This window comes from Harpegnathos saltator, unplaced genomic scaffold, assembly GCF_003227715.2.
Source record: "Harpegnathos saltator strain DR-91 unplaced genomic scaffold, Hsal_v8.6 scaffold354, whole genome shotgun sequence".
NCBI classification, from domain to species: domain Eukaryota; kingdom Metazoa; phylum Arthropoda; class Insecta; order Hymenoptera; family Formicidae; genus Harpegnathos; species Harpegnathos saltator.
Window position 1 is genome coordinate 39,729 of NW_020230155.1, and position 22,484 is coordinate 62,212.

The 22,484-nt window shown below is 39.9% G+C and overlaps 2 protein-coding genes across 3 annotated transcripts; one reads left to right on the top strand and one right to left on the bottom strand.

Annotated features, from left to right (window-relative positions):
* Window positions 1-9: 9 nt before the first annotated feature.
* LOC105188027 (probable ATP-dependent RNA helicase DDX10) lies at window positions 10-5,444 on the top strand. Of its 2 annotated transcripts, none has more exons than XM_011149239.3 (13): window positions 10-235; window positions 324-515; window positions 627-899; window positions 1,042-1,163; window positions 1,253-1,454; window positions 1,531-1,693; window positions 1,819-2,002; window positions 2,077-2,253; window positions 2,325-2,557; window positions 2,661-2,857; window positions 3,058-3,497; window positions 5,093-5,238; window positions 5,334-5,444. In XM_011149239.3, exons 1-12 carry the CDS (start codon window positions 143-145, stop codon window positions 5,211-5,213), a joined length of 2,397 nt encoding a protein of 798 aa, XP_011147541.1. In that variant the 5' UTR covers window positions 10-142; the 3' UTR covers window positions 5,214-5,238; window positions 5,334-5,444. The 2 variants fall into 2 exon arrangements, with proteins under 2 accessions (XP_011147541.1, XP_025156108.1); XM_025300323.1 differs by having other exon boundaries at window positions 11-235; window positions 1,253-1,358.
* Window positions 5,445-5,480: 36 nt separating this feature from the next.
* On the bottom strand, window positions 5,481-7,882 carry Idh3g (Isocitrate dehydrogenase (NAD(+)) 3 non-catalytic subunit gamma). Its single transcript, XM_011149242.3, has 3 exons — window positions 7,772-7,882; window positions 7,414-7,646; window positions 5,481-6,948 (listed from the first exon to the last, which is right to left on the bottom strand). The coding sequence occupies exons 2-3, from the start codon at window positions 7,627-7,629 to the stop codon at window positions 6,010-6,012; spliced, it is 1,155 nt and encodes a 384-aa protein (XP_011147544.1). The 5' UTR covers window positions 7,630-7,646; window positions 7,772-7,882; the 3' UTR covers window positions 5,481-6,009.
* Between the last annotated feature and the right edge of the window lie 14,602 nt (window positions 7,883-22,484).

Genomic DNA, 22,484 nt, shown 5'->3' on the forward strand with positions numbered 1-22,484 from the left:
GAGCTACGTCATCTCACGCATGCGCTGTAGCGTCGCAATATATTGCATCTAGCAACACTGGTGCCAGGGGCCTGCTGTAGATCCTTAAAACAAAGTGAAATAATACCATTATTCAATAAGTTTTAAATATAATCAAATAGCAATGGCTAATAAAAAAAAAGTAAAAGCGTACGTAAAAAAGAAGCGTATACCAGAAAGTAAAATAATCGAGGAACTGCAATTCAAATATAAAGATGTAAATATAACCTTCAAATATACCTTAATGCTATGATGAACACGTGATGCTACAATTAGACAAAATTAAACTGCTATATCCTTTACAGATAGACGTTACAAAAACGATAAAATTTAGCGATCTACCTTTATCGAAAAGCACTTTGAAGGGATTAACAAATAGCGATTATGTTGAGATGACAGACATTCAGAGGCAAAGTATTGGTTTGGCTTTGCAAGGCAATGATATTTTAGGAGCCGCAAAGACTGGGAGTGGCAAGACTTTGGCTTTCCTCGTACCGGTACGATTTTTACAAATACTTCCTATGCTGCTGAGAGAATCACGATATATTCATGAATTATATATTAAACAAATAAGTAAACAAATGAATATGAATAGATTGTTTTTTTAGATTTTAGAAATCTTGTACTGTAAACAGTGGACAAAATTAGATGGTTTAGGTGTACTTGTCATCACACCGACGAGAGAATTGGCGTATCAAATATATGATACTTTGCGGAAAGTGGGTCAATACCATGATTTCTCAACTGGTCTGATTATAGGAGGAAAGGATTTAAAATTCGAAGCTAAACGTATGGATCAGTACAATGTAATTATATGCACACCAGGGCGTTTACTTCAGCATATGGATGAAAATCAGTTATTCAATTGTGTAAACATGCAGGTAATTAAAATTGAAATATCAAAGGTAAATTTAGGCACAAGAAGTATTTATTCTATTTTTAATTAGCTGATTAGATAGATGTTAAATATAAAATTTTAAATGTTAAATGTAAAATTAATAGTTATATTTTAATAAAATATAGATATTAGTATTGGATGAAGCAGATCGTTGTTTGGACATGGGTTTTGAGAAGACAATGAATGCTATTATTGAAAATTTGCCACCCAAAAGACAAACTTTACTTTTCTCAGCTACACAGACAAAGTATGTGTTAAGAAATAATTACATTGAAACAAAGTCTATGTATCTTAATATAAGTTCTTAGTATAAGTAATATTAAATATTATCATTAGATCAGTGAAAGATCTGGCAAGATTAAGTCTTAGAGATCCACTATACATATCTGCACATGAGTATTCCGCACATGTTACACCAGAAAGTCTACATCAGAGTTACATTGTATGTGCTTTAGAGGATAAATTGGCAATGTTATGGTCGTTTATACGGAATCACTTGAAACAGAAGATTATAGTATTCTTTTCCAGTTGTAAACAAGTATCGCAAGTGCATTTTTTATACTACAGTGACAAATAAATTAACATAATTTATTTATGAAAAATATCGATTTCAGGTGAAGTATGTATATGAAGCATTTTGCCGATTGCGACCTGGTATCAGTTTGTTAGGTCTTTACAGCACGCTTCATCAATTGAGACGAATGAGCATTTACGAGACGTTTCGCAAGAAACAACATGCTGTTCTGTTCGCCACTGATATCGCAGCTCGTGGATTAGGTAACAGAGTTCTATCTAAAACATTTGGCTTAGAATATTAATTTGAAAGAGGCCATACCATAAAAATAATTTCACAAAATTCTACCTTTGTGCAATTGAATAATTTGTCAACTACAAATTTTTAGATTTTCCCGCCGTTAATTGGGTGATTCAAATGGATTGTCCAGAAGACGTCAACGCATATATACACAGAGTAGGTAGAACGGCCAGGTTTAAAAGCGGCGGTGAGTCCCTTCTGGTCTTATTACCATCAGAAGAAGTCATGATCGAGAAGCTTCGACAACGTAAAATCCCTATAAATATGATCGAGTAAGTGACTCGTAACTTTCATTCTAAGATACTTTTGCATTTGTTATCTTACATGTGCCTCTCTTTGTGTCTAGAATTAATCCGAACAAACTACACTCGCCGCAACGTAAATTAGAAATTTTATTAGCGCGAGATGTATCTTTGAAAGAAACCGCTCAGAGAGCTTTTATATCATACATAAAATCAATTTTCCTCATGAAGAATAAAGAGATCTTCAATATACATGCTTTAGATAAAGACGCATATGCTGCGTAAGTATTGATAAAATTATTCAATGTCGTTATATGATCAAATATTTCTTCATAATAAAATTTTTCTACAGGTCTTTAGGCTTAGTTATCACACCAAGAACACGATTTTTACAGAGGATACAAAAAAAAATAATCAACAATAACGTCAAGAGCGAAGAGAAATCAGATAAGAATTCAATTAATTCGTTAAACGCTAGCGAAGAGGAAAATAGCAAAGACGCTTTTATTAATAATATTTTCGATACTAATAAAGAGGAAAAGAAAAGAACGGTCAAAGGACAAGATATGGCCGCTCTTCAGTTCGGTGAGCAAATTAAATGCTCTTTTAACATTTATTCAGTCTAAGACAATAAGTTCAATAAGCAGTTCGCCAACTACGTATGAATTCTCACACTTTCCTCTTTCAGATGTTCCTAGCGACGATGATGATCTCTTGATAGTAAAGAGGGAAAATATAGATATTAATGATATGTCAGTGATAAAGGATAATGAGAATAGGACTTTAAAGAAACAAAAAATCATTACAAAGGCTGAATTGGCTAAGAAAATACTTAAGAAAAAAGTTGCAGTTAACAAAAAGACCGTATTTGATGATGAGGGACAGGTAAGGATCACTATCATTGTAATCTATTAATATATAGAACTATAAGAATGTCTTATATACGTGCGCATATTAACTATATATATAGTCAATATAACACAAAGTAGAATATTATATATATATATATATGTTTTAAATATCAACTATGCGTGGTACGTGATCGTAAAGATGTAAAAAATTAATGATTGATGTCCATATTCCAGGAATTAATCGACTCTGCGCGAATGAAAATGTCAGAATTGGCTCGAAAATATGAGAACGAGGCAGACTCTGGCATAAACATTGAAATGTCCAAGCAAATATTGCGTGAGGAAGATCAATTTGATAAACAAAGACACCGAGAGAGGATTAGAGCAAAACACAGAGAGGAAAAGATGAAATTAAAAGCTGCAAAGAAAATGAAGGTGAATTTGAACGACAAGGAAGAAGCGGAGGAAGATATAGATAACAATGTTATCAGCGAGGCTGAATCTAGCGAAGGCCCGGACATGTCATGGTTACCTGACCCGGATAAAATATACGGTAAACAACGAGATATAGACGAAGAAAAGAATGATAACAAATTCAAGGGAGAAGACACGGAAACAGAAGATAAGGAATCTGAGGAGAATGAAGGATCGGACGAAGAGAATATAGTTCACAGGTAAAAAATTGAAATTTTTTACATACTAGTTTATATCGATTGTTTGACACGCGTACTAAACGGTAATTTTCTATTAAATGATCTTAAATTCGGCAATGTATATAAATGACAATCAGGCTTGTAATATATGAAGATATTAGATTAATTAGATTAAGATATACAGATTGATTTAAAAATGCTATTCTTGAAACATGTTCTTAAACATATTCTAAAACGATTTTTCCTTTTACAAAATGTTATCCGAAGGTGTTTTTGAATTATAAAGAGAAGTAGCTTATTTATTAAGGGTACAGGAGGTAAGTAAGGACGGCACAATTCACTGTCAGAGATAGATACTTGCATTAAGCACTTAATGCAATGAGCTTATCAGTGCACATAATAGCATTGCATACATCATTTTTATAACTTCCATTAGACTGTGGCTGACAGAGTATTAACCTCTGCTCTCTTTAATTTTGTCTACCACGAGGAGAAAAGTCCACAACTCATGATCGAATCGAATATAAAATTAAAAATAAAACTTAATATTACGGGAACAAATGTGGTAAACTGGAACTAATATATAGTAAAAGCTATTCTCAAGATAAATAATTTTTACAAAGAAATATAAGTTCGCTGATTTTCTTGAAAGTAAAAATATCTTATGCTTTTTAAATCATGATTATCACTCTTTCTCGTTTATATTTCCCGTTTTTCTTATTTTATATATTTTCAAAGCTTATTTTCTGGTCCGGAAAAAATGCTCGCATAATCAAATGTTTTATCTTTAAAACATGTCATTTTAATTTAATTATAATCAATTTAATTTTATAAAATTTTATAATTTTATATAATTAATTTAATATAACAATTAATTGCAAACACTTCATTCGTTATTGTGTTATTGCAACAACATTGCCATCAATTATTGCATTTTGCTATGCAATCATACGCTTCATGTCCAATTATATGTTTGTAAAGGAGAGCAATGCGTATCAGCTTCGCAGACTCCCCTCGTAGTATTCGATACGATCATTAACAGAACTCATAAAAATGATGTATGGAATATTATTACGTACATCGATAAGTTCATTGCATTAGGCGTTCAGTGTAGTCAGTGTCTATGTTTGACGGTAAGTTCTGCCGTTCTTGCCTACCTTCTGTATTCAACCTGTAATAAGTATAAATTATTTATCTTTATAACCCAAAAATTAAGCTTCGAATAAAATTTTATAAGAGGAAAAATCGTTTTAGAATTCATTCAAGAACATGTCATTTCAAGGATAGCAAGTTGTTCTGAATCATCTCTATATTCTAATAATTTAACATTATCATATGTAATATCATATGTAACATAATTTTCATATTTTTTAAAAATATCGGATTATCATATCAGTATTATTTTCATATTAATATATTGTATTATCATACACAGATTTTACTTTACTGGATAGACATTATCTTATACTACATAAAAATTTACGTAACTTTAACGTAATTGATAATGAAATTACAATCATTTTTAGTTTATAGATAAAAATTCAACTATTTAAACTTAAATTATATTTCCTTTTTGATAAAAAAATTTGTCACTTAATTGTCCATCTTTGTCATAGGCCATTCAAAAGAAAATTAACGAAAAAACAACACAGGAAAACGCAAAAGAGGCAGAAAATGTCAGACAACACTAATCTGCAAATTGATGAGGAACTAGCGTTGCAATTGTTACATAATTGAATTCCACAGGAAAGTCTTTAGAAATGTAAATTTATATTTTATTTTAATAAATTTACACTTTATTCAAGAACGCGATGTAACCTTACGCAGTATGTACATTTTACAACGTAATGATTACAGTTTGAACTATTGACAATTTTACACTGGCGTCGAAATATTTCTGTTCAACTGGATAGAATTCTACTAAGGCGACGAAACACGAACGAACTCCTGTCAGTTTAATAAATTATAACCATATTTCTTTTATTCGAGGGTCACTGAGTATTGTATCAACAACAACAGAGTATCTCGCATGTATCTTCGCAAACATTGCTCCTCCCACCGACGATTGGTGAGATCGTGGTATTTGGTAATTGTGCCTATAGGAACTACTATATCACTTATAATATACAATATATATTTTACAAAATCCCGATCGTTATCGTAAGTTATCAGAGTCATAAAACAGAACGCCACGAGTCCCGCTTAGAGCTATCTGTCAATGCGCTCCGATATTTCCGCAGAGGTTTTGTGCGAGATTGTTTGTCGTTTCATTAAAAAGAAAAGAGAACGCGAAAGATTCACCCGCTCGCGTGTTTCATTCCTTTGTCCATTTACAGCGTCGCTTCATCGTAATTATCCTACCTAGATCTTTTTGTCATCTCACTAAAAAAAAAAAAAAAAGAAAAAACCGCGCGAGATCATCGGATCTGCTTATACCATGAGCGCGTTCTAATCGCTGATCGCAGAATTCCCGGGAGAATGGCTGTTAGAAGCACGGTTTTAGCTAAAAACACGAAACATTATCAATCTTTCTTTAAACGATCGCGATCTTGATATTCTTCAAGATGTTGTCGAGGACTTCGCGGCTGGTCGCGCTGCCACCGAGGTCGCGTGTGTGTATGCCTTGGTTGATGGTTTTATTGATTGCGTTCTGAATGATACTGGCATGATGTTTGTGACCAAGATGACGCAGCATATCAACTGCAGCATTCAGCATCGCGATCGGGTTGGCGATATTTTTACCAGCGATCGCCGTGCCGGTATTGCGAGTGCCTGGCTCAAAGACTGTATAGTGGTCACCGTAATTCTTTCCGGCCAATAGCCCAGCGCCACCCAACAGGCCACACACTACATTCGACACGATGGCGCCGTACAAGTTAGTCGTGAGTACAACGTCAAACTGATGCGGATTCGAAACCAGTTGCATGCACGTGTTGTCAATGATCATGTCGTTGTGCGCGATTTCCGGGTAGTCCTTGGCAACGCGTCGCGAGATATCCAGGAACAAGCCATCTGACAGTTTCATGATGTTTGCCTTGTGCACCGTCGTTACCTTTTTGCGACCGTGCCTTTTGGCATACTCGAAGGCGAAGCGCGCCACGCGTTCCGAGTTGGACCTCGTAATCACCTTCATACTTTCGATCACACCATCCACACTCTCGTGCTCCAACATTGCATACTCGCCCTCGGTATTCTGCCGGACGATTACAATGTCAATATTCTTTTGGCGGCAATTAACACCTGGATAAGACACGCAGTGCAGCACATTCACATAAAGATCCAGTTCGTTCCGCAGTGCAACATTTCTGGAGATCACACCAGCCTCTGTGCTGCGAGTCTCTATGTTACCCTTCAGCGCAACTCCATTCCTGCGAATTGATGTGATTGCATAATCCAAATCCAAATTATCATCTGCATTCAGATCAATGTCAACATCCTCAAAATCCACTGGCACACCAGCATATTTGAAGACCTAAAAAAAATATAATTGTTCCAAGAAGCATCATGGTACCTCCACTATATAGCATTATATGTCATCCACTCAAGCTGATCCCTGTATTATATGTAGTCATTTGCTTATTTTTTTCCCATACTTCAGTAACTATTGTAGTTAGTTACAAAATGATACAAACAAATCTTATCTAGTGTGATAACTTCTGTTGTGTCAGACAACCTACATATAAACATGTGGCATATTCCCATAGCTTTAATCCAATATTTGCTTCAAATAATAGGCTAACGATACATATACCTCTAATCACAATGCAATTTGATATTGTAAAATAATGTAATCAGAGCTCCGTATCAAAGCTGCTAGCCCTGATGATGCAAGCTGTAATATTTGCGAAACGTCGGCACAAAGCTGAATTACGACGTAGTATCCATCCGGAACAAATACACCCTGAATTTAAAGAATTCAAGAATGAAAATTGCATACCTCCTTGACATAAGTCATCAATTCTGGCCCGATACCAGCTCCAGGTAACATAGTAACAGTATGCCTGCCGCCGTAATGAGCCTTTGGTATGGCCATCACTTTCTTGATAGTAGGTGTTTTGTGTTGGATATCAAAACCCGACAAAGAAGCGCATCGGTGTTTCTGAACCAACACGGATTTCGGACGTAAATACCTGAGGATCGAGCGAGCAGCCATCGCAACCTATTATTACGCTGTAACATTGCAGAGTACATTGTTAAAAATGCTTATAATTTGATAGTACGAGTGATAGTACGAGTGATAGTGCAAGTAATAGTACAAGTGATAAATATTTCGCATATTATTCAATTATACATACAATTGTTCTAGCCAGTGCTATCCTCACAATACACCAACGTCTGATGAACTAAAAGACCTTGCTAGCACCTTGTGAGCACCGAATTCTTTAAACTATTGCAACCAAAAGAACAAAAATGTGCATAGAATGGTAAGCCAAACAAAATTTTGTGAACGTTATTTTGTATCAGAGAGAATCTTGAGAGCGGCCAACGAACCGGTTACGCCGTGACGCCTTTTCCGACGCGCCCCCTGAGAAAATGTGTGCACACTACGCCCGTCTTGACGGCAAAGCGTGCACGGTTCTTGCTCACTCTACTTCCTTAAGGAAGATAGTAAGATAGAAAAGCATAGACGATCAATCGCTCTGTCTTTATCGTACCATCGATGAGCGTACGCGCGGCAGGAGGAGGCACGAGGCGAATCAGTGGCAAATCTTATCGCTAAACTAGAACCTCTCCTGTCTTGCCCCTTCGCTTTTTCATCTTTCAACACGTTGCCCGTAATTCGGGAAGAAATATTTCGAGACCGCGCGGACAACTTCTAATGACCGCGTTCAGCAGACAAAGGCTGTGTTCCAATCAGAGAGAAATCTGTGATGGTACTACGTAATTTTATAGCCATAGAAAGGCGTAAGTAAGGAAAAAAAAATAGATAAGACTGGAAAGTTGATGCTTATAATAATTCGTACTACCTAGTAGCTTTTCTATGACAGATCGGGAATCTTCGGTTATAAAGGATTGTGTTATACTATCTTTAATGTTTTAGCTAAAAACGTTCGGCAACGGATAAAATAGTATAGTGATTTTTATGAAATTATTAAATATTATTTGGCTGTTTTGATATTTTTTTTATATGGATAAAATAAATGTATATTGACAGCTAATATAACCTCATTTAATAATATACAGGGTGAGTCAATTAAAGTGTTACAGACTTATATCTTGGAAATGAATGATTTTAGAGAAAAATGTTTCAGACAAAAGTTGTATGGTGTCAAATGGGACATAAGAAGGTATCATTGATTAGACCTTGATTAGCCATTTGAAGGTTACGTGAAGGTCACCAACAATTTTTCAAATGGAATGCCCTACTTTTTTTGGCATATTCTTATAACGTATTTCAAGAGCTTTCCAAAACACTACAACAAAGTAGTTTTTTGTTAAGTACATCCCGAGTTATGAAGCTTCAAATTTACAGTATCGTCGGCATTAGCATTACCCAAGGTGTACCGCATGGAGGTTGCACGATCGGATTTACACCTCTTGTGCGCGCGCGCGTGTGTGTGTGTGTGTGCGTGCGAACTCGGGGAAGGCGCCGAGAGCGGCGCCGGAACGGTCGGAGCCTCCCGGGGGTAGGGGGACGCGACAACGGGCCCGAGGCAGCGCTGGTCGAGGAGGAGAACTCATCGACTCGCGAGGGTCCCTCGACCGCCTCGGGCCCGCCACCGGTGCAAGGGGGGAGTAGGGGGGTGGTGATCCACCTTCCCTGCCTTCCCCCCCGAGCGATCGGACGAGTAGTGACAGGGGGGAATGGTGTCCCAGTTGGGGCTGGGCCCACTCCCCCACAAATCCTCCCCTCCCTGACTAGCAGGGAGGGAGGGTAAGGAGAGAGGGTGGATGTCCCCTCTCTCCTTCACTGGTGACACCAGAAGGCCAACCGGCGGGGCAACCCGCCGGGGACCGCGCCCTGGATTCCCTCCGTGGAACAGGGTGCGGTACATAGGTGGCGAGGGGCTCCCGAAAGGGAGCCCTGTGGCCGGGGGGTTGGGAAGGGAATGCGGGAGCAATTCCCCTAACTCCCCTCCTCACGGTCCGACAGGTAGACATCCCGCAGGGGTTTTAGTCGGTAGGAGTCCGACATAACCCCCGCCCCTCAAGGGGGTGGGGGTATCCATGATGGATTTCCCCTGCGTGACCAAAAAAAAAAGGACGCCATCTGCATCCATTTTGAGAGGGGAATTACGAACGATGCTACAGCCACTTTCAGGTTTTGGTGGTAAAATCTGTATGTGGTGGAAGTCCGTGCTACATCCAATTTCAGGCAGTTTATGTCCGTGCTGCAACCATAGTTGCTATTTCTATGCCAGATTATGCCCGGTCTAAAAGGAGGTCTAAAAGGAGCGGAGGGAGGGGGGAGGGAGGAAGATCAGGAAAAATAAAAGTACGTATTAAATATTAAATCTTCAAATACATTTTACCGTATCAAAGTCTCCTATATAATAAACGATTTGACACGATTTGACGTCTGGAGACGCATGATATATCGTTGCCTGCGTCCCATTCCCTTCGTCCTGCTTCTCAATTCAGCATCCCAACCGCTCCGGACATTCGCACTGACAGTGGCCGTCGGTGAGCATTCGATCTGCTCAGAGGAGCACGTGTTAATTAACGCGGCGAGACTCCGATTATAAATATCCCGTGAGTTGACGAAATGACTGAACTTTTAAAAAGAGGATCAAAGAAAATCACGTTGATGTTGTCATGGGTGAAATCTCATCCTATATATTTATATATATATATTTTTTTATTTTCAAACTAAAAAAAGCCAAACGAATATAATTAAATGTTATTTATCATCGTTGAATATTAGATGAAAAATAGAAGAGTTATTGTCCGCAGCGGATAATCTAACATTTAATAAGAACGAGACAAAATTCGCATTGGATGAAATTCCTCTCTTTAACACTTTGCCGGCCGCTGTCACGTACGCGTGACTTTTGCTCGCCGACGGTTATCGGCCGCTGTCATGTACGCATGACTTCGGTTCAGCGCGGCAACAATGTTTCCACTATGCTTCTGTTTTAACTATCCCGATTGTCTTTTCTTGACATTCTTTAATATCATCGTCGGCGAGCAATAGAACTCGCGCGAAATTCGCCGGCGGCAGTGTAAAAGCGATGCGAGAAGTAAGCGGCCGGCAAAGTGTTAATGCTACCATGACCTTTAATTATTCTTCGAAAACGACGTCACAACAATTTTGACACTCTGTACAATTTGTTGCTAACACATTTTCTAATCGTATACATTCCTCTTTAATTAACATAAAGCTAACAAATGTCCGATGCTTCGACAGAGAGTAATTTTCTTTATTTTAAGTAATCAATAAATAGTAAATCAATGTCGCGTACAGTTGAAAGGACTCCTCGCATTCCCCTCGTCGTTTCGGAACCTTCGAGAAAGGAAGAGACGCCCAAGGGCAAGTCTCTCTTGCTTCAACCGCCGCTAAGGCCCGCAATGTTTACATCGCGCCGATTGTGTTGATTGGCTCGCAAGCGACGACACTTTTTGCCCTTCGTATTAATAGTCGCGTACCTCGTGTACACGACCTTATTCCATCAGCAGCAGCCGTGCGCGACGCACTCGTCACTTCCGTCTCGTGTAATTGAAAGAAATGTATCTCGTCGGTCCTCGAGATACTCAATCGACATCGCGTCGGCATCGCGTTGATTAACCACATGGTCGAATCGCGAGTATCGGCATTAGAAACGCGAATGAAATCCGAAGGACTCCACAGCAGCCGGGAAGCAGGACGCCGGCACCGATACGTCACGTTTTCAGGTATGTGGAATCATTTATTATGCGAGAGGTCTCCGATAACGAGAGCGGACGTTTGACAAATTTTCCGGGAATAAGAAGTCGGAATTTCGCGCTCGGCATTCACAATCTGTTATCATCCGACTAATAATCATGACTTTAGGAATCTGCAATTACTCTCGTCAATCTCTATCTATTTATTGCGTTGTTGCGTTGTTATATACAAGAGATATTGATCCAGACAGAGACGGATAACGGTCCATGAACGCGGATCTCTAATTCATCATGTTCTCAATCAAACATTCTGAATAATTTCCAACTGTGTGAGTATACCAGTCTTGTGTAGAATATTCAACGTCATACCGCTTCTTAGACTGCGATCTTTTGTGTTTTCGGTCAGCGCTTCTTTCAAGTCTGTTTACTCTCGTTACGGGATCTAAATTTAAATGTCCATTCGTAAAAGAGTATTTTCGAGAGCACACAACTGTTGTCACCGCTTCTTGTTGTCATTTTTTTTCATCAGCTCTTTCAAGAGTTTCAAGTCCTATCTAGACTTTCAATGTCAATGAAAAAAAAAAAAAAACCGTAGCGAATATTCTCCACTCATCCCGACCAAACATTCTTTCTCTACCGTAGATCACCAACCAGGAATGTTAAATTTTTGTTCCAGGTGTTGCGGAAGCAAGTCCTGCAGACGCGGATGCCGCACCGGAGGATCCGGTTCGGGCAAAGCAGGGTCGGCTGGAAGGTAAAGTTTACAAGTTTCTTATACATATATGTTCAACCCTTTATAATCTTTGCCTTTGCAACTTATTCCTCATCAGCTCTCTTGAAAGCTTCATGTCTCATTTAAATTTTCAATGTTGAAACAAAAATATAAAGATAAAAATCCCATATTAAAATATTTCCGTATTTTCAATTCGTCTTGATCAAAGATATTCTCTCTCTACCGTAGATTATCAACTGGGAAAACTACTTTTCTGTTTCAGTTGTTGCGGAAAGCAACAACAATCCGGCAGATGCGGATGCCGTACCGAAGGATCCGGTTCGGGCCAAGCAGAGTCGGTCGGAAGGTAAAGTTTACAAGTTTCCTACACATCTATATTCAACCCTTTACGATCTTTGCCTTTGCAATTTGTTCCTCATCAGCTCTCTTGAAACCTTCAAGTCTCATTTAAATTTTCAATGTTGGAACAATAACATAAAGATAAAAATTCCGTATCAAAATATTTCCGTATTTTCGATTCGTCCCGATCAAATATATTCTCTCTCTACCGCAGATTATCAACCGGGAAAATGATTTTTCTGTTTCAGTTGTTGCGGAAAGCAACAGCAATCCGACGGACGCGGATGCCGCATCGGAGGATCCGATTCGGGCCAAGCAGAGTCGGCTTGAAGGTAAGTTTACAAGTTATAGTCCTCTGTTTGACCCTTGGCGATCTAGAGCTGGGATATAATTTCCGGCTCGAGTTGAATTACGATCGCAGAGGGTAAACTACTCTTTTACTCGCCCGTACTCGTTGGTCAAATCTGACGAGCGAATGTGAATTTTTTGTTACAGAGTTGAAGCGGAACGTGGCCGGCTCTGACCGCAAGTCGTTTCGGTGAGTCAAAATGAAAAGAAAAACAAAATTCTGCATGATGGATGTGGGACTAAAAAATATCGTTCGAGTCAATGCGAATTGCAAATAGATTCTTGCATGTGTGTGTTTGTGACGTCGAATAAAATACATTGCTCGAAACAATCAGGGGATTACTTCATCGATAGCCTGCATTACATACGAGATTTAAAATGATTCTGATGACTGAATGATTCTCTTTTGATGTTCAGTCATCTGAATAAGAGATATTCATATCTACAAACGTGATACGGTCATCAGCTGCTTTATTTTCATTTTTCAAGCGGGCCGCAAAATTATTTAATGACATTTATTTGACAATATTCAATTGTCCGTGTAAACTATATTCATACGCATAAATGCTGATACCGTTGGCTACTTTTCTTTTATTTCCAAAACAGGCTGTAGAATTAATTGGCAATATGTCCATTTATCACGATCCCTATTGTCTCGAGTAGCGTATAATGTGCGCAGAAATTACGCCAGCGCACGCCGAGCTTGAGGTATCCTCGCTCGCGTGCCTTTGAATGTCGTGACCGCGGTTATCAATATGCGCGTTTTTACTGCGCTAACAAAGAAAGCTTAAATTCTCATTTCGCCAAAGTATCGCGAATGTAAGCTTTGTCGTGACGGAACTATCATGCGTGAAAACCTTGCTCTCTTTCTCTTTGCGCTCCCTCGGAGTGACCGGTTTCTGATTGGATAATCTTTCGTCGCATGCATTCGCGAATATTCTTGTAGATATCGATATTCCCGCATTTTCGCGACTTTTCAGACGCGATCGTGAAAAGCGCCGTAAAAATCTGTTGGACGAGTCGATAAATTTTCACACGGTTCTTGCTCCTCGCCGATCGAGTTTATAGAGTCCGTTTCGCAGCGCGTAAAAAGTTTCCACCGATGTCGACGTAAAACGTTCGTTAATTGACCGAAATATCGCCTCTTTAATACAAGTATCGACTGCGTCGCGGAAGTGTAGCGAAAGTGTAGCAATCAACGTGGGACGCGCTGCAAAATGGATGCTGCGCGACATGGAGAGCAGCAGCGGACATGGATGGACATTGGTGGATTTGGTTGGATGCAACGGGACATCATCAATATCATCATTGGTGAGTGTTTGATTCAATGCTCGCAGAGAGCTCTTTTATTATTACATTGTGCATGTCGCAAATTTGCATTGACTTTTGTAACGAAAAATATATTCCATGAATTATTGCCATATATTATTGCCATCTATTGTTGCCGTATATTGTTGCCATATATTATTGCCACATATTGTCACATATGTATTATCGCCATATATTATGGCCACTTGAAATCGCGTGAACAATCGAGAAAACTGAATTCGCCGATAATTGCAAAGGCGCGCGACAGACGTCACGGATGACAGCAGCCCGTTTCAGGGCTGCCCGATAACAATGCTATTGCTGCAATTTAACTTTAAACCACAGCGACCTCCGGTCGCAGGAAACTTTCTATCGCGGACTAATCCCTCTAGCGGAATGTTCCCGAGAAGCGTTATTGACATAAACGCTAGTTATAAGCTAATTTGCCTCGTTAGGGCCTCGTCGCGGTATCGTTGTCGCGGAAAATAAGGAAGAAAGGAATTAAACATCCACACCGTTGTGAAAAGAGGGGCGATGGCGTCCTTTCGCGAGTAGAGTGTTAGGCCCTTGCGAACGCGAGCGTTAAGTTCCACCGCGGTTGCGAACGTCCCCCGACTAGTTTCTTCGCGGAAACTGAATCTTCATAACTCGCGCTTGATCGTGCGTTGAGGGACTTTATCGAGGGTGGGAGATTGAAGTGGGAGTTGATGATATAAGCGTGAGTACAAAGTAGTGGCGCATTTCATGATCGCTCTTTAAAATGGGGGCGCTTCTTTCGTCGGTGATAAAGACGAGAAGAAATCAGAGCTTGCTGCCGGTGAGGTCGTAAAAACCGCATGGATTTTCCTTCCGCAGTTGTTCCCACGGCTGTTTAATCCGTATTACAATCATTTTTGCAGAAGTATGGGGAAAGTGACATTCGCGGATAACTTTTGTCCTCTAAACGATACGTCTCGTAAAGTTTTCCAACTCTTTTACGCAAGTTCGTCGCTCGTGCTTGATAAAAAATGTCCCAAGACGTGCCTACGAGAAATGTTGCACGTAGAGAATACTCAGCGCACGTATCATCTTGAAATGAAATACCGCGAAGGAAACTATTCTCGTTCCTCCAACTTGCACTTTACGAGTTTCGGGATCCATGAAAATTTCAAGATCAGATACTGCTTGTTTGAAGAAGGTTTTTAGACATTCTCTATGAGAACTTGAAGAGCGAGTATCGATTTTTTTTGAAAGATTCGAGATGCAAATCCAAATGTGTTATTTATACGCATACGAGCGTACGATTGGCTTCGTTTCATCGTTTCATCGTTTCAAATCTCGCAAGAATCGTGTGAAGAAAGCTTGAGCTAATTACATGCGTGTGCACGTGTTATCACGCGTGTGAAAACAACATACTCGAATTTGCAGCGACGACATAATGGGGATATTTAGCGAATACTACTTTGAAATTTCCGATTAGATTATATTTCTCGTCAGCCGTCGTTCTGTCGTGTAGCTCCGTTTCTTTCGCCCGGGTGCCTCACCAGCTTACTTGTGTTTTACTTCGCCGGCGGCTTGTCCTTCTTCTTCTTCTTCTTGCATGTTGGCAACTGTCGTTAGATCATGTGGGCCGCTCTTGACTCGAGCAGCTTCGTTGCTTTTTCAATACCATTTCGGCGCGTGCCCATTCATTACATTTCTATAATTAATAGCTCGGTTGTTGCATACATCGCAAAATGGTATGAGAATTTTATATTTATCTTAATCCGTTCTATGTCTTCGTGAATTCCTAGGAGCGAGGAATTTGTGAAACACTCTGTACATATGTTTCCGATTGCAATTTTAGTATTATTTCAACTTCGAATTATTAACTTAAGGAATGTCAACGTGTATATATATTTATAAAATAAAAATTATTCTAAATTTTCTTACATTTCGCAATCCTAAGAGACATACACACGTACATATTCGGCCTGTTTTCTGCATTAATAGTCTTTGATATCTTTCGATACGTACATACATATTTTGAAATATGGTTTTCTTTGGATATTATATCAAACGGATTTTGCGTGTCACATAATATCCTTCGGATTACACGGACATTATTATTTTGATCATTTTGATTTCTTTGATATTCATTTAGAATTATCCAGAACGCAACTGCCATGTTGAACGACTCAATTGTCGTGTGAAATGTTTCGATTTTCACAAATTCATATAAAATTTTTCATTTTTCACTAATTCACAGAAGACTTTCACTTTTCACTAGATCACGCTAGGGAAAAGATTCATGATCGCTGTCCTGAGCAGCTGCAACGCTTCTCCAATCATCTATGTCGGCGCTCCTACTCTTTAGATTTCTGTCAATAATAACTCGATAATTATTGCGAATCTCGCAAAACAGTATGGGACTTTTATATTTGTCTCAACCCAATATACCCTCACATTTCGGGTTGGCAGCTAATTACCGAACACTTCATATGATCGTCATGATATTAATTATACATAACAATTCAATTTTTTCAAGTCAATTTTTTTTGCACATGTTAACATGTTAATGTTATAAACGCGTTCATGTTATAAACGCGTAACAATGTGCGAGACCGTGTTTGTCAAGTATGCTATTATTGTTGTAGCACGGACATAAACCGCCTGAAAATGGATGTAGCACGGATTGTCACCACATACAGATTTTATCACCGAGACCTGAAAGTGGATGTAGCATCGTAGTACCCTCTCAAAATGGATGCAGATGTCCCTTTTCCAGTGCGGAAAGTCGATGTCGCCGAAAACGTCGTGTTGGCCGCTCTCACGTTCCTCTCTAGTTCCAATATTCACTGCCAGCACTGAAAATCTATAATATACGTGACACAAACTATGTATTTTTAGTACTGGCAGTGAATTTTGGAACACAGCCAAAGCTGCTTATTCAGCGCTTAGTGATTATTAACTATTAGAGTATTCTTTTAGATCTTTAATGAATCCAAGGGAATGAACTAATTAGGAGCGATAATCACTAAGCGTTTAGTAAGCAGCTATTTTTGCTGAACGCGGTCAATGATACAAAATGACGCTAATGGGGTGGCTATTTTTATAATTTTTATATTCAATTTTATAATTTTCATATTCAGTTATGAACATACACATGCATATGCATTGTAAATGTTAATATGCAATAATTATTATATTTTAATTATTATTAATATTAAATAATTTTATTAACGCTAGTAATTTAAATGATATCAATAATTTGAGATATTTATCTTCTCGCAAGGGAATTGACATATCCATCTGATTTCGAAAATATTTCTTTGTTTGAGATTTTTACGAATCAATGTGCAAAATTATACAATAGATTGTTGAGTGTTTGCAGGAAAAAAGTGAACAGTTTAATACATAAATATTGTACTCGAGTAGAAATATTAAAGTCTTCAGAATCGAATGCGTAGTGATCGTGGAGGTAAGCAGCTAGTTTGTTGTGCTGAAGCAGAAAGTTTCGAAACTGGGTATGCTGTTTTATTTTTTCTCATTTTTTTCCACATTTTCTCAGGGGGCGCGACAGAATTCGGCGGAAAAAGCGTCCCAGAGTCATCGGATTAATATCTTATCGCAAATAATTTCGCAGCTTATACCCGGTGACTTGTCATTTTCGCATCGGTCGATCTCGATTTATCGGCTTCAATTTCTCGATAACGCGTAGGCGCATATCGTTGCAATTTATGAGGATCTTAGTTATTTTGGGTTTAGATTAAAACCTTATCATTCATATTTCGTTAATTAATATTTCGTAACCTGTTATTTCCGAACCTGTCACTTTTCAATATTTCGTGGCCTCTAATTCTGAAACGCGTAATCGCAGTTCGACGCGGTTTGCTTGGATCATCCTTATTTCGAATTAAGATTAACGTCTTGCCACACATAATTATCACAAATAATTAACTTATAGTCGGTGACCCTTCATTTTCTCATTGATTTCGGAAAAAAATGAAAAAAATTGAATGAAAAAAATGAAAAAATTGAATATAAAAATTATAAAAATGGCCATCCCTATTAGCGTCATTTTGTGTCATTGCTAGAAGATTTCCGCGCGGTCTCGAAATATTTTTTCCCGAATTGCGGGCAGTGCGTTGCGTGAAAGATAAAAAGGCGAAGGAACAAGACGGAAGAGATTTTGACTTAGCGATAAGATTTGCCGCTGACTCCCCTCGAGCCTCCTCCTGCCGCGCATACGCTTATCGGTGGTGCGACAAAGGCAGAGAGCGATTGGTCTATGCTTTTCTGTTTTACTATCTTCCTTAAGGAAGTAGAGTGAGCAAGAACCGTGCACCTTTTGCCATTATCACGGGCATAGTGTGCATACATTTTCTCAGGGGGCGCGTCGGATAAAGCGTCCCGGCGTAATCGGCCCTGTCCGCCGCTCTCAGATTTCTCTTTGTTTTCGTTTGTATTGACTGTTGATAAACGTAACAGGCACTGAAGCGCATTACTTACATTTGACTAAAATGTTTAAATCTTTTCGGAAACGGAAATGTTTCAGGCGGATAAAATTTGTTTTTGAATCAGTTTTCCGGCTTCTTTTTACGAGCTAATTTTTTGCAAAAAATTCTTGTCTAGTTCACAGCAATGAGTAATATTATTAGATTCTGATAACAAAATCGACGTTGAAGCTCTATATCAATAGAGTCCTTACGCGTTCACTGGCTGCTTTACTTACTCTTTTCTTTTGTTTTTGTTAGCTGCTGATAAAATAAATTTCAACAATGACATAAATGGTGAACCCACAGCTGTAAATATATTTCTGTACTTATCGAATATAATTGTTGGGATGTTCCGTTGGAATTTTCCAGCGGCTGGTAATATCGGAGAGAAACTGTCGAGGTACTGAGAGGTACCTGTCGTGGAATTCATTCAATTCACGTCTTGTCAACGCTTGATAAGCTTTGTGAACACGACGCGATAAAAATTAATTACGCTTTAATTATTCATCGTGTTAAATATCCGGCTTAATGAAACGGTCAGCCTTTGTTTGAAATTACTTAACTTTCTCGCGGCAGCTTAACAGTCGACGGTAAAGCCATTCGCTGCGCAGCTCTCCGCGATTACGGTTACATGTATTTAAACGTGCAAAACAAGTAGAGACATCATGCAACATCTGACTGAATAAAACACTTAAAGCGGTGAGATATTGGTATATTAATGTCATATTGGAACAGTATAACAGTAACGTTAAGTCATCAACCACTAATTTGCAGGTCAATGAAATAATAAAAGCGGAGAAACGAAATCAAAAGAAAATCGTACGAGATACAAGATAAAAGCGATTAATTACGCCACATATCATGCGTCACTGATGAATCTCTCCGAATAATGAGATGTTTCGCCGACATGACATTTTCCAAATTATTCCCGATTTTCCATCCTGAGCGAAGAATATGCGACGACAGAGCCCATGCTGTACTATTGTCCGTCGCTGTCGGAGGACCTCATCAGCCCTCAATGTTTACGCGACGTTGTCCCGTGAAAAGAAAAAGAGAGGAGAATAATGGAGGAAGAAGAAGGAAACGTCGCGCGAGAGGCAACGGTGCAACGCGCGCAAGACCAATGTACCATAAATTTCCGACGAGAGGAGACGGAGGGAGAGGGGGGGGCGGGGAGGGAGTTGTACGCGGGAGAGCGAGTGTGGGTTCTTCCGGTCCTTCATCTCGCCCGTCCTTTCGCCGTCGCTGCCGCCGCCGCCGCCGATTTGCAGCCGGTTTCCTCTTCTTCCACGGACGTATCTGCTGCGCGTCGGCCGCGAAAGATAGCCGGTTACCGAATAATTCATTTTCGTCGGAAGCTCCACGTATCCGTAGCACGTTGCGCAACATCGCCCTGCGTCCGCCGGCACGGCCGTCCGTTCCGGCTGAGGCCGGAAGTGCTGCCGTAAATCGCGGCCACGTAAATGTATGCGCGCGCGGAGTAATCAAGTGCGCGAGCGCGCTCATCGTCGTCCAATGACGCTCGCGCGCCCATCAATGAATTTCGGCCAACAGTCAAGATATCGGAAGATGACGCGCGGATTGATGTCGGTCGTTAGTACGTAATATTAATCGTAATATTAATCGGCCGTGCGCGTAAAGGAGAGATGCGATTATCGAATGGGTGGAAAAAATTATACAATAAAAAGTAATCAATCGGGTCGGCGTGCGAAGCGCGTAATTAAATTTCGGGCGCAATTACGAATGCGAGCAACGAATAAAATCCGGAAGATGGCTGTAGCTGACAAGCGAGCATTAATATGTAATTAAGCCGACTGTAATCAACCAAATTAAATTAAATTGCTCATCGCGCGCTCACACGTGGCTCTTGAATTTGACAACTTATGCTTCGCACGTGTGCGTGCGTATGTGCGTATGCGTGTGTGATGACGCGGATTACGCCGTGAATTTTTCGCCGCATTTTTTAAATAGCGACGCATCCGTTTGCGGAATATATATTTTTGGTAATTCTTGAGCGGCCGTTGCTTGCTCGTCGGGAAGCGAATTGCGTGTGTTAGTGAGCGATTTTATTGGGAACGACTGCCGCTTGATATTCGCGCCGAGTCCATTGCGTTGCGATGATTATATACGCCGCCAATTTCAACCAGTGTGCGTTCTTGTCAGAGCTGATTGATTCATCTCTTGCATTAATTAATATCGAGGCATTAATTATTATGTTAATTAGTATATTCTATTGATTATATATTATTAATTATGTCAATGTACATTAATCAATATGGATACGTCTCATCGCACACACGTACGCTTTATATGTGTATGCGTGTTTCGGGGTAAACATATTTTCCATAAACGTTCTTTTCCGTAAAGTAGAGAGAGAGAGAGAGAGAGAGAGAGAGAGAGAGAGAGAGAGAGAGAGAGAGAGAGAGAGAGAGAGAGAGAGAGAGAGACGCGATCCGGATTAATACGTCCTCGTGCGTTTCCGGAAATCCAGGGAAGTCTAAATACACGAAACGGACGTCGGGGCGGTCTTAAGCCATGGAGAAATGGTGCTGAGGAGGAGGTGCGCACTATGAGAGCATAAGATTTCCTACCGCCTTAAGCGGTTAATGTTTAATCCCAACGTAAATTGAAGTTTCGTTTACACGGCAGTTATGTCAACCGTCGGCGCGTCTGCATTCGAAGCTCGGATTTACTCTACGCGCTCTAGCGCTCGCTAGTTTACTAAAGAACGATCTCTTGTGTCGGAGAGAACTGGCCTCTAGTCGCGCAAACTGACATGTCCCATTATTCTTTAAAGTTTGAGCTGCAACAATCTTGTGTTTCTGACCGACTTGAAAAGCTCTCAGCGGCGCTTTTTTCCCAACGGTTTCCACAGTGGCATTAGCCCATTTCGTATAACTCAGCTTGATACTTGGATAACCGTTTCATCGCAAATTGGTCCTTGCGCAATTAGTTCCTGTGGAAGGCTTCTTTTACACTCATCGCCAATACGCGTTTACTCGCTTTCGTTCGTTACGGTGCGTGCAGCACGCGTGTGCGACACTTCGTTGTGGGGATGATTCCTTCTTAAATAAATCTTCAGTTAATATCTAAAGTGAAGCACACACACACGCATAGAATGTTAGACGCGTTTATTACTTGTCAGTACATCGACTCATTGCGCAACATTTCCTGTTAATTACTCTTTGAGAGCGTACAATGGCGTAAAATACGGGAAAATACGCGGGAAAATACGGTAGCGGCGGTTGTTCGGTTGCTGCTTACGTTAACGAGAAGTTGAAGGTTTTCAAATAACTTCTTCATTATGGTAACTGCTCGTTTAGGAATTCTGATTTACTCAGTTCTTCCGCGCTTCTTCGTGAGTTCGAGCGAATTTGACGATGTCGTTACCTCGAGGGCTTCTAAAAAGTTTTTCATGCGGTTACTGTGCTCATTCTCTGTGCCTCAAAAATGATCCCAACTTTTAATATTGATAGCGCAACTTCTCGAAGTCGAAAACTGAGTTACCCGGGGAAAAAAATCTATTACGCGAAAGTATCGTTCGACGAAGTATATCGCCTTATCGTCACGCCTCTACGACTGCGTTTGTATTTTTCGTAGACTCGAGAGGACGACGCGGCGCGTTAATCGCTAATCAATAATTCAGCACGATAGTTGATGCTGATTTACGATCGACGCGTTGGAGAAACGCGAGCGCGAAAATCTCGACGAGACTGCGGCGATAATTTTTCAAAGCCTCAACGCGACGACACATCGTCCGAGACGCGGAAAGAGAGGAAGAAAGCGGGATGGTGTAGAGATACACCCGCTGGATTATCCGTTTATATGACGACCGCACAAAATATTATTTCCAAATAAAATCCACGCTCTCGAGCCGGCATCATTTACATCGCGCGGATAGCATGATAATTTTAATCGCGCAGCAACGCACAGCCGCGAAGGCAAATACGAGTCGTATAAATCGCATTAACCTTCAACCGGGTCGCGCGTTTACCATTAACCGCGATATTCCGAGAAGCG

Coding starts and splice junctions, on each gene's coding strand:
- LOC105188027 (XM_011149239.3), top strand. CDS start 143: ATGGCTAATAAAAAAAAAGTAAAAGCGTACGTAAAAAAGAAGCGTATA. Junction 2,858..3,057: donor TATTTGATGATGAGGGACAG/GTAAGGATCACT, acceptor TCCATATTCCAG/GAATTAATCGACTCTGCGCG. Junction 3,498..5,092: donor GAAGAGAATATAGTTCACAG/GTAAAAAATTGA, acceptor TCTTTGTCATAG/GCCATTCAAAAGAAAATTAA.
- Idh3g (XM_011149242.3), bottom strand. CDS start 7,629: ATGGCTGCTCGCTCGATCCTCAGGTATTTACGTCCGAAATCCGTGTTG. Junction 6,949..7,413: donor TGATGACTTATGTCAAGGAG/GTATGCAATTTT, acceptor TATTTTTTTTAG/GTCTTCAAATATGCTGGTGT.